General features: G+C 37.8%; 1 protein-coding gene across 1 annotated transcript; it reads right to left on the reverse strand.

Moving 5' to 3' along the window:
* Positions 1 to 2,525: 2,525 nt before the first annotated feature.
* On the reverse strand, positions 2,526 to 13,580 carry tmem86a (transmembrane protein 86A). The gene is made up of 3 exons (XM_082160536.1): positions 13,424 to 13,580; positions 9,521 to 9,785; positions 2,526 to 8,433 (listed from the first exon to the last, which is right to left on the reverse strand). The coding sequence occupies exons 1-3, from the start codon at positions 13,442 to 13,444 to the stop codon at positions 8,006 to 8,008; spliced, it is 714 nt and encodes a 237-aa protein (XP_082016662.1). The 5' UTR covers positions 13,445 to 13,580; the 3' UTR covers positions 2,526 to 8,005.
* Positions 13,581 to 14,205: the final 625 nt, after the last annotated feature.

The following is a 14,205-nucleotide window of genomic DNA, read 5'->3' on the forward strand; positions in this document are numbered from 1 at the left end:
GATCATTAATTGTCAATAAAGGTTTTGTTCACATGATTTAACGATTATTATTGCCACAAGAAAATCACCACCTTACTTTCCATAATTGCAGCCAATACAGTTTGTATGATTTGTTGGATGAGGAAGGAGCCTGAGGCACTAAGGTAAATGTTGCCAACATGTTCTGAAATGCATTTACAAAGCAATTTTGTAATACATCAACAACGTTACTGGGTATTAGCAATAGAGGTGTTTAAGAATTAACAGAACAAAGTGAAAACAAGACTTTAATGATTACACAAGGTAACTACACAAATGTTAGGTCAAATAGTAAGCTGCACTGCTCTTTATGACCACTAGGTGTCTTAACTTTTGGTCACCAGTGCTCTTGATGAAATTCATATTCCACAACCGTCGGCCGTAGAACAGGATCTTATCATCAGAATTCAGCTCACTTGCATCTGACCTGGGCAAGCCTTCCCAAATGCTTGTCTTTAGACCAGTGTTTCCACACAGGAAATCCAAATCTCATGCTGGACACACCAGTCGGACTTCATAATGGAGAAGACAGGCTTAGTTAGTCTTAGTTTGAATGTCTATCAATGTCTTTTCCTGTCAAATCGTTTGAAATGTAAAACAGACTCGAACTGATGTAAGGTCCACATAATAAAGATAGTTTAAATGTTGTTAAACATATATTTATCTAGGTATAACCATTACAAAGTCCTTAGTTTGGGTTTCACAACAGTCAAAGTGTATGTAACTAAATACGAGCACTATGATATCCGGTTGACTGCTTTGTCTGGTCATCGTACTGTCCCATCTGTGAATGTTAGTTGAAAAGCGATCTATCCTCCTCTAGTCACTTATCTACACAATAGTTAAAAGGGAAATGGTGAGCAAAAAGTCTTCATTTTATTCAGTCTGATGAGGTTCCAAACTCATCTGATTTTCTTTCATCTGTGGAACACAAAAAGAGATGTTTAGCAGCATGTTCAAGCTGCTCTTTTCCATCAAATGGAAGTGGATGGGGCCTGGAATGGTCAAGATTCAAATAGGAAAAAAAAAGAAAAAAAAAAGACTGGGTCTTCAGTCGACAAAGTTTAAATCCCGTCTGGCTAGTGCTCTTGCCATAATGGTTACACATTAGGTCAGTAGACGGAGAGAAGACGGTCTTTTGTGGCTGTTTGAATATTGTCTATCAATAATCGCAATATTGTAACGCATTTCTGTAATTGTAACACTGGGGACCAAAATGTAAAAAATAACTCTAAAAAGTAACTAAATCGCATTACATAGTTACTTTTTTTCTAGAAAGTAATGAGTTACGTTCCTTTTCACCTGCTTGTTTGTTTTTAATAAAAAAAAAAGCCCTTTCACACCAAGGCCCTGTTTACACATGGTATTAAGATGCGTTTTGGTCGATCGGATCACAAGTTGACGACGCTAAATACAGTACAGGTGTAAACGGGGTCTAAAACTTTTTAACCTTGTCCTCTTTAAGTGGATATCGGTGGAATGTGTTCGAACAGCCACAAAAGACCGTCTTCCCTCCTCCTACTGACCTAATGCGTAACATTATGGGAAGCGGCAAGCCAGACGGGATATAAACTTTGTCGTCTGAAGACCCATGTTTGGTTTGAAGACAAAAAATGTACCAAGCACAATGTTCTCTCTCCATTCCTGATTTCTAACACACACTCTCAGCGTTCGGCTGGTCTTGAGTCAGAGCAGAAATGAAAGCTGATGTTCTCAGCCGTTTCTGTTTTCTCCAGTCGTGCTCATATGTAAATTGCATGAGCTTATTTCATCCATTAGATTGACCCTCCCCTTGAAGAAATCAGGACAGATGTGGACAAAAGAGACGGATTAAAACACCAGGTGTAAACAGGATTGTGTCTCCCTCGTCTACTTGTGATCAGATCGACCAAAACGCATCTTAATACCGGGTGTAAACAGGGCCCAAAAGCGAAATGAATAAGCCTCAGGCTGAAGGAAATGCGAAGCTCAAACAAACCTTTCAGCTGTGCCGCCATTCTGGATTGCAGAAGAATAGGACGCAGGAGAAGAAAGTTCAACACTTTTTATTAAAGAAAAAACAAATGTAATGTTTATTTATTGGATCATTAAAGATCAGCAGCAAAGACATTGGTTAATAAACTGAGATTAAATAGGTTTGTGTAATATTTGATTTTGCATTTCACTGTTTTTATTCATTTTGAGGAAAACTGAATCAGTTTTTTTGCAAGTGAGGTGAGTAAATGCATGTTCACAAGTCTAGATTAGAGCTACAATAAGAATCATGTTTACACAGCACACACAATGCCTCTGCATGTACTCACGATTTCTCTCAACATGGGGACAGGAGAGGTGTCAGTCAATAACTGGAAAAACTATAACTAGCTTTACTCAGTTGAAAAAGTCATTCAGATTTAATGAGTGAATTTAAAAATGTTATTCAAAGTAAAATTCAATAACTTGCATTACTTGTTCATCATCTTCTGCAAGCTGCAATTGACAATAATGAGACAAACACACTTGTAACATGTTTTCAGTTGCATTGCAGTTGCATTTATTTCTTACTTGGACTGAATCACATTCATAGCAGTATCACTATAGTAAAGGAGCTCTACAGTCCTTTAACACAATAACGAAAGGAATTAAACTACTGGATAGTAACAATAAGGCAAAATATTGACCTCACATCTACTCAGAAAAAAAATGATAACAGCATTCGTTCACAACATAATGGTAACTTCACAATGTTAAGGGTCAAATGTAAAAAATATATAGATATATAGCAAGAGAGAGGTACTCCAATAAATATGCGTTTCCCTTATTTAGTAATATTGTTCACAGACAGACCATAAAACCTCCTCAAGGAGTTATTTTTCGATTTTTAAAGATTGTAATTACAACTGCACAGCTTTCACTAATTCAAAGTATTGTCACTGCCTTACATACAGCATAGTCATAAAATATTTTTTACATATATTCAGTTCCAAAAACTCTGTACAATATTGGTCCACCTTAGATGCTTTGTACTTTTCTGTAACTGTAAATGTGAAATCCAACATGTGAATACACTTGCAGTGTGTGCTTTTAGTACTGGACAGTGGTTACCATCAGCTATGGGATATAATAATGTTATTACACTGGTATCTTATAAGACTTTCTCATAAGCTGTGGAATCAACCAAGATTATACTATATTTGATGTTAGTAACAGCATCTACGCTTGGATTTACTCTTACAGGCAGAGGTGATACAGAATAATATAAAGCAAATTTGGTAAAGTTGTGATTGTACACAATGTTCGTGGCAGATGTTAGAAAAAAAGTGTGTTAAAGCAAAAACAACAACAAACAGAATAAATAAGAAATCAAATGTCCCCCCCTCCCCCTCCAATCTAATGTCTGAATACTCAAACTTAGTGAGCTACCTACCTAGACAGCATTTCAAGGCATCATAGATGCTTCCATCATGAAGTGTACATTCTAAGATATCTCAATTAGCTAACGCAACGACGCAAGTATCTTTTACAGGGAGAATGCAATCCCAGAATACACTGTGTATAAATCAATCCAAGATGGAGGACGAGTCGAAAGAAATTTTAATTATAAATACTTAAATTTCACTCAATACTGAAAACACATTGACAAACACTAGTTAAATAATATAAGGTGTATTGTGAGCATACTGACGTGCTATTGCGTTAGCTTAGCAACATGCTAATGCGAGACTCCTGTCAGTCACAGGTCTAACTGAGACAGCAGACAATATGGTAGCTCACTAGGTTTAGGAACAAAGCTTTTATATTAGTGAAAAAGACGGCAACAATAATAAATGAAAGGACGTATTTTAAAAGTGCATTTAAAAGGTGCCGTATACTATGATGCAAAAGGACAGAGTTTGAATTAAAGATTGAAAATTCATAATCATTGAGAACTTCATCCACAAGGTATGAAACTGTACCGAATACCACTGTTAGGCCAGAAATATACTGTACGCAACAGGCTACAGATGTGTTATTAAGGCCCACTCACACCATGGACAATTACTATAACGTTTTAATCATCATTCTATGAGGGATAGCAAAGTCCACAGCACAACGATAACGACACAGAGGAACGTTATCGTTGGAATTACTTTCAGAATGAGTTTTTTCAGCTGATGAATGATAAAAACATTGACAGCCAATCAAAATCCACTTTTAAAGACTGCAGTGCGCTTCTAATAAACAACATTATCGTCCGTTGGGGGGGATGCTACTAGGGTTATCGTTTTAGTTATCTTTATAGTTTTGTTTATTCAAGTAGCTAGCTATAAACATGCCATTTATTTAACTAAATTGGTCAGTAAGAAGCTATGGAAGCTTGTTTCCACCACGGAATAAAACAATTTACATGATAATTGTGACTTCTTATCTCACAATTCTGACTTTTTTCTCACAATTGGAAGATATAAAGTCAGAATTGCCAGATATAAACTCGCAATTGCGAGAAATAAAATCAGAATTGCCAGATATAAACTCGCAATTACGATAAATGAAGTCAGAATTGCGAGATATAATCTTGCAATTGCGATTTAAAAAGTCAGAATTGTGAGATAATTTTAAATTTTTTTTTTTTTGCAATAACCTTTTTTTTTTTTATACAAGCTTCCATAGGATGCTCTTCAATCTGTTGACAAAAAAAAACTGACTGTAGAGGAACGCAGTTTATATCACCCCTTGTGGTGACGCTGAGAATGTAACACGCACTTTTTGTTTCAGAATGCAGTTATGCAGAAAATCGGACTTTAGTAATTGCATCCAGCATTTGCGTAGAGTAAGTTTCAGGCCTAAGATAATATCAGGAAAGTTATACAAAGATAAAATGGAAAAAAGTGCTAAGATTTACAGTACATCCCTCAATGGTGTGCTTTGAACCAAGTGGATTATTCCTCATTATCTTTAACGACAGGACTGCTATACCTAAACACAGCCATCAATACTGAACCCAATGAACGCCCAGCGTTCTGTTTCATCCCCCTCGACCCGTCACAAAAGCATCAAACACCCGAGTGCTGACAGAGGGGGTAAAACGATCGCGCTCACTGCCATTTGAATAAGGTCGCAAGCTAAAGCAAAGCCAGATGGAAAGGAAATCTTCCCCGTGCCAGTGACTGTCTCCACACTTCTCAAAGGACAGCATTTCAGTGAGTGAAACAGAAGGCACCTGTTCTCCTATACGGAGCTCGCATTCACACAATAGAGAAGGAAACGACCAGGCGAGGTCGAACTCTAGCCATCTGGGAGGTGGCAGCAGGTTGCAAACAAAGAACAAAAGAAATGCTAAGTATAGAAGAGATCTAAACTACCATCAAAAATGGTCACATGACATTTACTATGAGAATTAACTTGAACAGTCTGTGTTCGCCTCTAAAACGTGATTAAGGGAACACTTCATGGGGTCTTTTCAACTCTTATTTTCATGAAACCAATCCTACGAACAATTTTAACTTCACTCAAAATGTCGTTCTGCCGCAGACCTTCACAACACATTACTGATTCGCAGTGTGGGACACAATGGCTCTGAAATGACATTCTGTTTTCATGACCTTGCAAATCATGTAAGTTTTTTCCCCCGGCTAAGCTGAAACTGTTTGCTGACAGTGTGACCCCCGCAAAGGGAACCTATGAAACTTGGCATTAAGCAAATGTACAAAAATAGGCAAGCTGATTCTCGAGGGCTCAGGGGTTGAGCGACTGGAGCGTTTATGTTTGTCTCAGTATGCTTAATGCTATATAGAGGTGTAGAAGCCATATTTAATGTGACGTGAAAGAAGTCTTTTTTTGGATTGTTTTACTTGAGAAGCAAAATGTTATTCATTGAATTAAAATTTAATTTAGAATAATTTAACATACAAAGAATGTATGTTTTTTTTTGTCCACTGGAAATGTTCAATGTTTTGTTTGCTGAACACACCAGTGTACACTGGATGCTGCCGTCCCGTGCAACACGACCAGGTTGAGGATGCCATATGACTTTAAAATGGACCACTGTTGAGTGATCCGCTGTGTTTGCATTCAAAGCGCATTTCCACTCACACCTGAGGGTACAACAGCTGAGCACATATCAGACCAAGCAGCATTTCCCATCATGGCTGACGGTTCCCTCATTTAGCATCAGTGAAGGATCGAGCTGATGATCCTTTTTGAGATTTATGAATAAAAACATTGATCAGTTTCAATCAACTGATGATTAGTACAGTACTAACATGTGCTATTTGCTTAAATGGCAGAATCTCACAAAGCCTGTCAGAAAAATGTCCAGGTCATATTTCAACCCCCCCCAAAAATTATATTTATATTTGAATATTTTGCATAAATAAAATGAAGCCTAGTTTAGTACCAGTTTTCATTAATTGATATTGATATTTATTATCTCAGTTAAGGCTCATATTGATTATATGAATTAATTACCATTAACGTGATTTGAAAAATACATATTTAAATCGTAAAGTACTTGCATGATTTTAGTATTTGTTGTCCCATAAAAACAAACAATGAATAATTCTCATTACATTACTGAAAATCTAATGAGAATCATTAGATTTGCATTACAGGAATGGCAGCCATTTTCTTTTTAACATTACGGTCATGAGAACGTCATGTCTATTTTAGCATCATGAAGGTGTTTTTGCGTCATTTTCATTTTCTTTATGCAAAATATATGCCTTTTAAATTTGCAGTGAAATATGACTACAAATATGTTGTGATTCACCCTAGTATGTGATTCAGCTAATGCAGCACAGCCCCAAACGAGAAAAAGAACTGAAAAAAGTACTGGCTTACAGATAAAATACCTCATCTAAAGAACACGCCTTTCCCTTGAGTAAGATGCTTCCTACTGGCAATAGACAAATGAAAGTGGTTGGAAGCTCGATACATGCGTATCATCTGACATCACTCCCTCTGTACAAATATTATCTGATACTATACAGACAGAATTAACAGTACAACTTGTACTTATTTGCTGTTTCCTTGTGGTAGAGGTATTGAGCAATGCTGCTGACTTGGCAGAAACCTAGGAAAAAGATAACAGACACGGGACACCTTCCCTTTTTATGAGAGTTTCGATCTGTATTTTCAGGATAGCCTCATCCAGAGACAATGCTAGCGCTGGTTGCAGTCATTTGGGCTTGATGGCCTATATGAGCCATAACAACTACTCCAGCACATGTGTATTTAGACATGGAGGTTTGTGTACTACTGAAATCAACACTTTAAAATGTGTCAGTGACACAGGATAAACATTAAGGTATCCCTCACAATACTACAGCAAAGATTGTGCATTGATTTTCAACACAGCAGCAGTATGCTAACAGATCTGCTTTAATATAAAATGATTTTCATGCTACTCTCTGATTACGTTTGGGAAATCTACGGTGAGACGGGGAAACCAGCCCCTAAGAAAAACCAGAACCACTTTGTATTGTTTGCTAGTCCATTCTGCAGGACTGAAAGTAGGTTCCAGATGAAGACTAGTCACTCAAGACTCTCGCTTTGTTCACAGTACAAGCCATCAAGGACTATCTGAAGAGGACAACATATCAGAGACACTGAGAAGACACTGTGGTTGAAATGGAGAACATGCTAAGGTAAGGAAGTAGGGTATATTGAGGATCTAGTAACCAGAACTCCAAAACTGTCTGTCCTTTCCTGACACTAAAATAGTGGTACTCGTAGAGGAATGTAGGAGACAAATGCAGTATTGTAAGACTGAGGAACTATGGTGAGAGACTTGACTAAGTCAATAGGCTAAAGACCAAGACTATCAAACCTTGTACATGAATCCAGCAAAAATTGGTCTGGTCTTACATGGATTTAAACTGGCGATTCCTCAACTATAATCAATATACCCCCGTCATGCTCAGACAGGGGAACTGTGGGAGGACCGGAGGTTTCAGGAAGTGGAACTTGAACCTGTGCAGCTGCTACCAATGTTGAGTCATTAGGGGAAGGTTGGTTAATGTACAGTCCCTCAGGCTCTTTTCCAAGATGCATCGGCATCTTGACATTCCACTGCCGACAGTGCGATCAACATCTGTGCGGCATAGTAGGTCGCCATGATGATGGCTCGAGAGTGGGGCACAGGGAAGCAGAACTTGTTGACCGCAATGGTGAGGTCAGATACCATGAAGAGGACGGCTCCGAGGCAGGCCGACAGCTTCGTCCAGGTCCACAGGTCATTGGCGAGCTGGACTCCAGCAATGGCCCTCCAGCCCATGAAGCCGATGAGAGCGATGTAAACGGCCACCAGGTAGGTAAAGGGACCGGAGAGGTAGGGGTAAAGAAGGGTGTAGCTGAGGCCTGAGATGACACCGATGACCAGACCTGCTCTCGAGTTGATGGGCTTCATCCCAAAGGCCGAAGAGTAGAGAATGTGGGTGATGGCGAACATCAGCAGTCCTGTCAAGGCAAATTCAACTGAATTGAGTATTCAATGAAAGCATCATAATGAAAGCAGGGGGTGTCCAAACTAGGGATGCACGGTATATCGGCCACCCTATCGGTATCAGCCCATAAATAATGGATTATTTCTTTCAGCTGAGACACTTCATGCACAATGTTCATGTGCAGATGGTTTTGAATCACTTGAAATATGATTGGAATTTGGAATCACTTAAAAAAAGGAAAATGCAGCCACATCCAACATGTGCAAGTCAGTGCAGAACATCATTATAATTGTGTCCTTGGGACATAGATTTTAATGGTGAAACTTTAGTTTTTGTAACCAGGCTCTCAAAAATAATATACAAATTCGGATATAGATTTATCAGCCAGTGTACTGGTTATCGGGTTTCAAATATATAAAGAATTATCGGTATCGGACAAAATGTTCATATTGGTACATCCCTATTCCACACCTGCTCCTGGAGGGCAACCTTCCTGCAGAGTTGAGCAACAACACACAATAACGTTCAAGCAATCCTGAAAACCCTGAATAGCTGATTCAGATGTGATTCTCAGGGTTAAAGATAAACTCTGCATGAAGGTCTCCAGGAGCAGGATTGGACACCCCTGAATGAAAGAATTTAACATAACTGTACAGGACATATCAAGAAACGTGTTAGTCTTGGTACCATACCCCTGTTGTTTATTCCAAAGGAAAACTTGAGTTACTCTGTGGTTCCCAAGGGTATCATTTGGGTTTGTCCCAACCCTCAACTTTGACCTAAAAAAACATCATTCAACCTCTACACTACTTTCTCAGTACAAGAGCAGCTAAATCAGGCAAGATAGTTCAGGGCTGGAATATAAAACTTCTTGCTTGAGAGAGGAGACTTGCATAAAACCACAGTCTGCTTTCAAATAATTAGCATGTACTAATTTAACCAGCATTTGAAAGTGCAAAAAAAGTTAAATACAATGTTATATTGATACAGAGCTTTTGATAAACAGAATTATACATATTTCCCTTCTCATCAACACACATAGCAAATAACTCTTAATCCTTTTCTAATCAAATCAGAGCAAAACAAATGAATTAACTCACCGTGACTAAAGTAGCCTTGTTCTTGCCAGATGAGAAATGCGTCACCCAAAGCTGAAAAAATAAGTCCTGCCAGGATTTTCCTGGCACTGGAGTGGGCACCTAAAAAGCTGATGCCATGAGCGAGCAGAAACACCCAAAGACAGAAGATGGGCAGGCATTTGATGAGGGCACTGTACCAGGAGGGACTCGAGGTTGGCAACCACAGAACAAAGTAGACGCAAGTGGCTTTGAAGAACGGAACAAGCTTTGGACCCTCGCTCTTGACCTGTAAGGACAAAAGAGAGACTGAAGTTGTATTCATGGGAAGTGAAACACACCATCACGCAAGTCAGAAAGACGGACATAGTGCTCCTTTTACATTTAACAATGGAGGTGATAAAAACACTTAACAATAAGCACTTCTGAGAAATGGGTTTTCTCGAAAATGTGAGATATAATGAATAAAAACTATGACAATGGTTAAATCTCATAAGGATACCAAACCCAAGAGAAGAATGTCAAAGTTTTGCTGTAAACAAGGCAGGAAGAACTGGGCATCTTTCGACCCAAGAAACCCTACAAGTTTCAAGTTTAATTGATTTCTAGAGCACATTTAAAAGTCATTTACATAAAGGGTCATAAAACAAACAACAATAATAAGGATGAGGTATTGACTTACACCCCAAACTATTTAAGAACATGTAGCTTGTTTTGTGACCCATAGGGTCAAATGAGTCTGATTACACAACCTCCCCATTACAAAACTGGGTAATTCTGGACTTCACACCACATTGAGCAGTAGCTGTCACAAATACAATTTACCACATGTTTAATCTAAAAATTATATTTCGTACAGAAATGTATGTGTAACTAGTACATGTAGAACTGGATTTTTATCATATTCTCAAGTAGGGTTGTCAAAAGTACTGGTACTTTGGTACCAAGTTTTAGAAACGTAACGTACCAGTCTTTCTGCAGTACCCGGTCAATTTGGTACCGGCTGATTGGTGCTGCTGTGAAGAGCATCAAAGGTTTCTATTTACCACGTGTTTTTAGCAGCGTTGAGCATTGTAGCCAATCACAGACATGTTTGTTGATCGTGTGAGTGCAATGGCCAATCAGAGGCGTTTAAGTTAGTCAGAATCCGCTTAATACACCAGTTTTTTCAGGATTAGATTTTGTTATAACCAACAAAGTATAAAGACGATATAAATAAGAGATTTATTGTGAGGAATAGACAGATTTTTGATTATAACAGGAGTTTTCACTCCGTGAGCTTGTGCTGTGACTGAGTGTGACTGCTCCATTGATTATAAAAGCAGCACTCTTTGCTCGCTTTCTGTGTAAATAACCCATTTCATAATTTGAATAAAGTTTTATTGTTCATGTTGCAAAGTACACACTGCAAAGGTGCAGGACGAGTGACGACCGTATTAAAATGAAGGCATTCAATCTGTTTGACAACGGATGAGAGTAAAAAAAAATCTGATGTCAAAATAGATACAGTACATGCATTAAGTTGTTCTGTTACCTTTAATTTGTTTCTTTGTTTTTCATTTTATTACTAACTTTTCAGGTGATTTTTTTAATGCAATGTTGATTTAACTGAACAATATTTGAAGGCTACATGCTAATGTTTTAACATTATCACTTATAATCAATAATCATTAAAATGAACTAATTTCATTTATTTATTTCAAATAGTTACAATTAAAAATATATATTATAACAAAATAGTTACAATAGTTTTTGCTATAGTACCGAAAATGGTACCGAGAATCGTGAAATTTGACTGGCATTGGTACTGAGCAAAATTTTGATACCGTGAAAATCCTATTCTCAAGAAAATAGGGTTTTGTTTTACTATGATGTTTTGAGATTTTGCTAGATGGTTTCTATGTTAGTTACAAGGGTGTTGCTAAGTGGTTGCTGAGGTCGTTGGTGATTTCCAGGTGGATGCTATAAGTCTATTGGATTTTTTGCACATTTGCAGAAAATTTGCGCAAATTGTAGGTCATGTTCTTTAGAAAAGTAATATCACAAGAACAACCCCATAACAGTAACTATGAACAATAATAGCAGTATGTGTTACACTTAACACAACTGCTTCAATGACCTATATTAACTGAAGGGGGGAAAATTTTCTTGTCCTAATCCTCTTCTTAGTCCATGACAGTTGGTCTTGGCTTAGTCTTGGAATTTGTAGTTTGAGCCTTAGCCCGTGGGGGAAGTGGAAAAAGGCTATTGTTAGACAGCGTACATTTTAATCAGATTCTGGTGTACCCCGCAGTCTGAGAAAGGTCACACTGAAATACAGAGACTTTTAATTTCAAGCCAGTTGATGTGAAGAGATGGTGCACACAGCGGGAGCTCTTTATAATGCAGACTTGTGGTGCAGTTCTTTCAAATGGATGTGTTCAAACTTTGTGGTTTTAAATCTAGGCTGGTAAATGAAAGTTTGTACGTGTGAACCTCACAAGAAATGATCCATTCTCTATAACCACTGTGCTGGTGGGACTATCCTAGTAATAATTGTATGAAATCATGCATCCCCTAAATGAATATTTACTAAAAATTTTGTCCAAATCATGTAATCATTGCTAAATAAAATAGATAACATACAGTTATTAGGCAGAGCAGTGGGGCATGTTGTCACACTACCCACCGGTTTCACAGACAAGGCTTAAGTCTAGTCCCAGCATGTTTGAGCTGTTTTAATTGAAAGCAACTTGCTCTGGCATATCTTAAAATATGTCAGTGCCATTGTTTGGTCTCAAGATGCGCACCAGTAATGCTTTTCTTCTAATGCATGTTTATAAAATCTATTTAAATGTCCTAATTTGACTGAGGCCTAACCCTGGCTTAATCTAAGCCCTGTCTGTGAAACCGAGCCTACACGGGATAAGTTGTCACAATGAGAACCTGCTGTTCAACAGCCTATTACATGTTTTTCAGGAAAAATAATGAAACCGTTAAAACATCTACGAAGCTCAAAACAATTTATGAAATGTGTGTAAAAAAAAAAGTCACATAGGCCTATAAAATATCAAACTACTGTTTGGCCAACTCAGATATCAATACATTAAAAGAAAAAAACTACACAATTAAAACAAGTGACAACTCGCCCCAATTTCACATTTATGAAAAATAACCTAAGAACATATTTAGTTGGCCATACACCATATAATTCAAATAATAATAATAATAAAAATCATTAGTGAAAAGAGATGCTGAAAACAGAGGACATTTGAAACAAAAGGTTTTGCTGAAACAGTGCAACTAGATCACTTCAGAAACTGCAAGAACTGGCGCTCTTCCAGTCAGAATGCATGCGTCTGTATGAAAGAGGAATAAAGGATTGTCACGAGTGTTTCTACTGAATAAAGCCCTTTGAAAGCAGATGAAAGCAAAGAAAATGGGGAAATACTGAGAATGCAAACCCTGCAGAGCGAATTGCACTGTGGTAATTTAATTATAGATCAATGGAATCTTTGCATAAATAAACCAGAGCATTTCGTGATCATATAGCACATGGTTTGTGGAGGTAAAGTAAACATGAGCATGCTAGCCATAATCACGTGCTCATTGTTATTCCCAAGATAACAGACTCAAGGATGCATGGACACAAATACACATATAAAACAAACAGTGATGTCAGCGTATGTGTATTGTTCTCCTTAACAGCAAAAACAAGTCACTACATAAGCATTATTTTTTTAATATTTATATGACATAAATAATACGTGTTTTGCAGAGGTAAGCAATACATTAATTCGAAATTAAAATGATCTCTTCAAACACTTATGAATGCATATGCAATGCCAATCTCGGTGTAACTGATAACATGTGTTTAAGAAGTGATCATGTCGATTAAACGTGTGTTTTAATGAAAACCTTTAATAGAGAAAAGAGTAACATTCTTACCACAGAGACCGGAGAAACCATCTTTATCTGAGGTTGAATAGCCAGTGGAAAGATGAACAGATCGGTCGTGGCTAACAGAGCACCCGCTAGTATTTACGTCCCTTTGTATGCGCGATTTGTTTTTGTCTCTTGTGTTTGGGACAGGCCATCATCAGTGGGAGGAGAGAAATCAGCTGTACTGTGGGCGGGGCCTGCGGGTGAAAACAACCCGCGTCCAATCAGAACGCGTGAAAGTGTTTACACTTCGAGCCTCAGCGAATGTGGGCGTGTGGGCGGGACTTACCTGCATCACAAGTGTTTGAACTGTAACCTTTCTTCCTTTAATCGTGTCTTTAATGTGTTTGTTTGTCAACAATTATTTCTGATATATATAATGTGAGTGCTATACAAATGCAGGATGTTAATAAAACGATGTCTAGTTGCGTAAACAGACCGCTGAACTGTTTCGTGGATCTATATCGACACCTTGTGGTCGACAAAATTGCGTCACTCTTCAATGTTTAAGTTGCCTGAACAAGTCAAGGCAATCTTAAATTGCAAAATGATGTGTCGGTATCGCAAGTCGGCCATATAATACATATTAAGCATGCAAAAGAAAACACGTGCTATAGCCAAAGAGTAATATCGTTCTTGTTTTAGGGTCATTTATAGAATTAGTCTTTATTAAAGGTATGTTTTAAGTATCTTTTGTTAATTAGTTTTTGTTTACTGACCTCCATTATTTATTTTTTATTGACTGGTTTGATCTATTTGTCTATCCGTTGATATTACGTGTTATTTTC

The sequence above is a fragment of the Leuciscus leuciscus genome (genome assembly GCF_965113295.1).
Source record: "Leuciscus leuciscus genome assembly, chromosome: 25".
Lineage (NCBI taxonomy): Eukaryota > Metazoa > Chordata > Actinopteri > Cypriniformes > Leuciscidae > Leuciscus > Leuciscus leuciscus.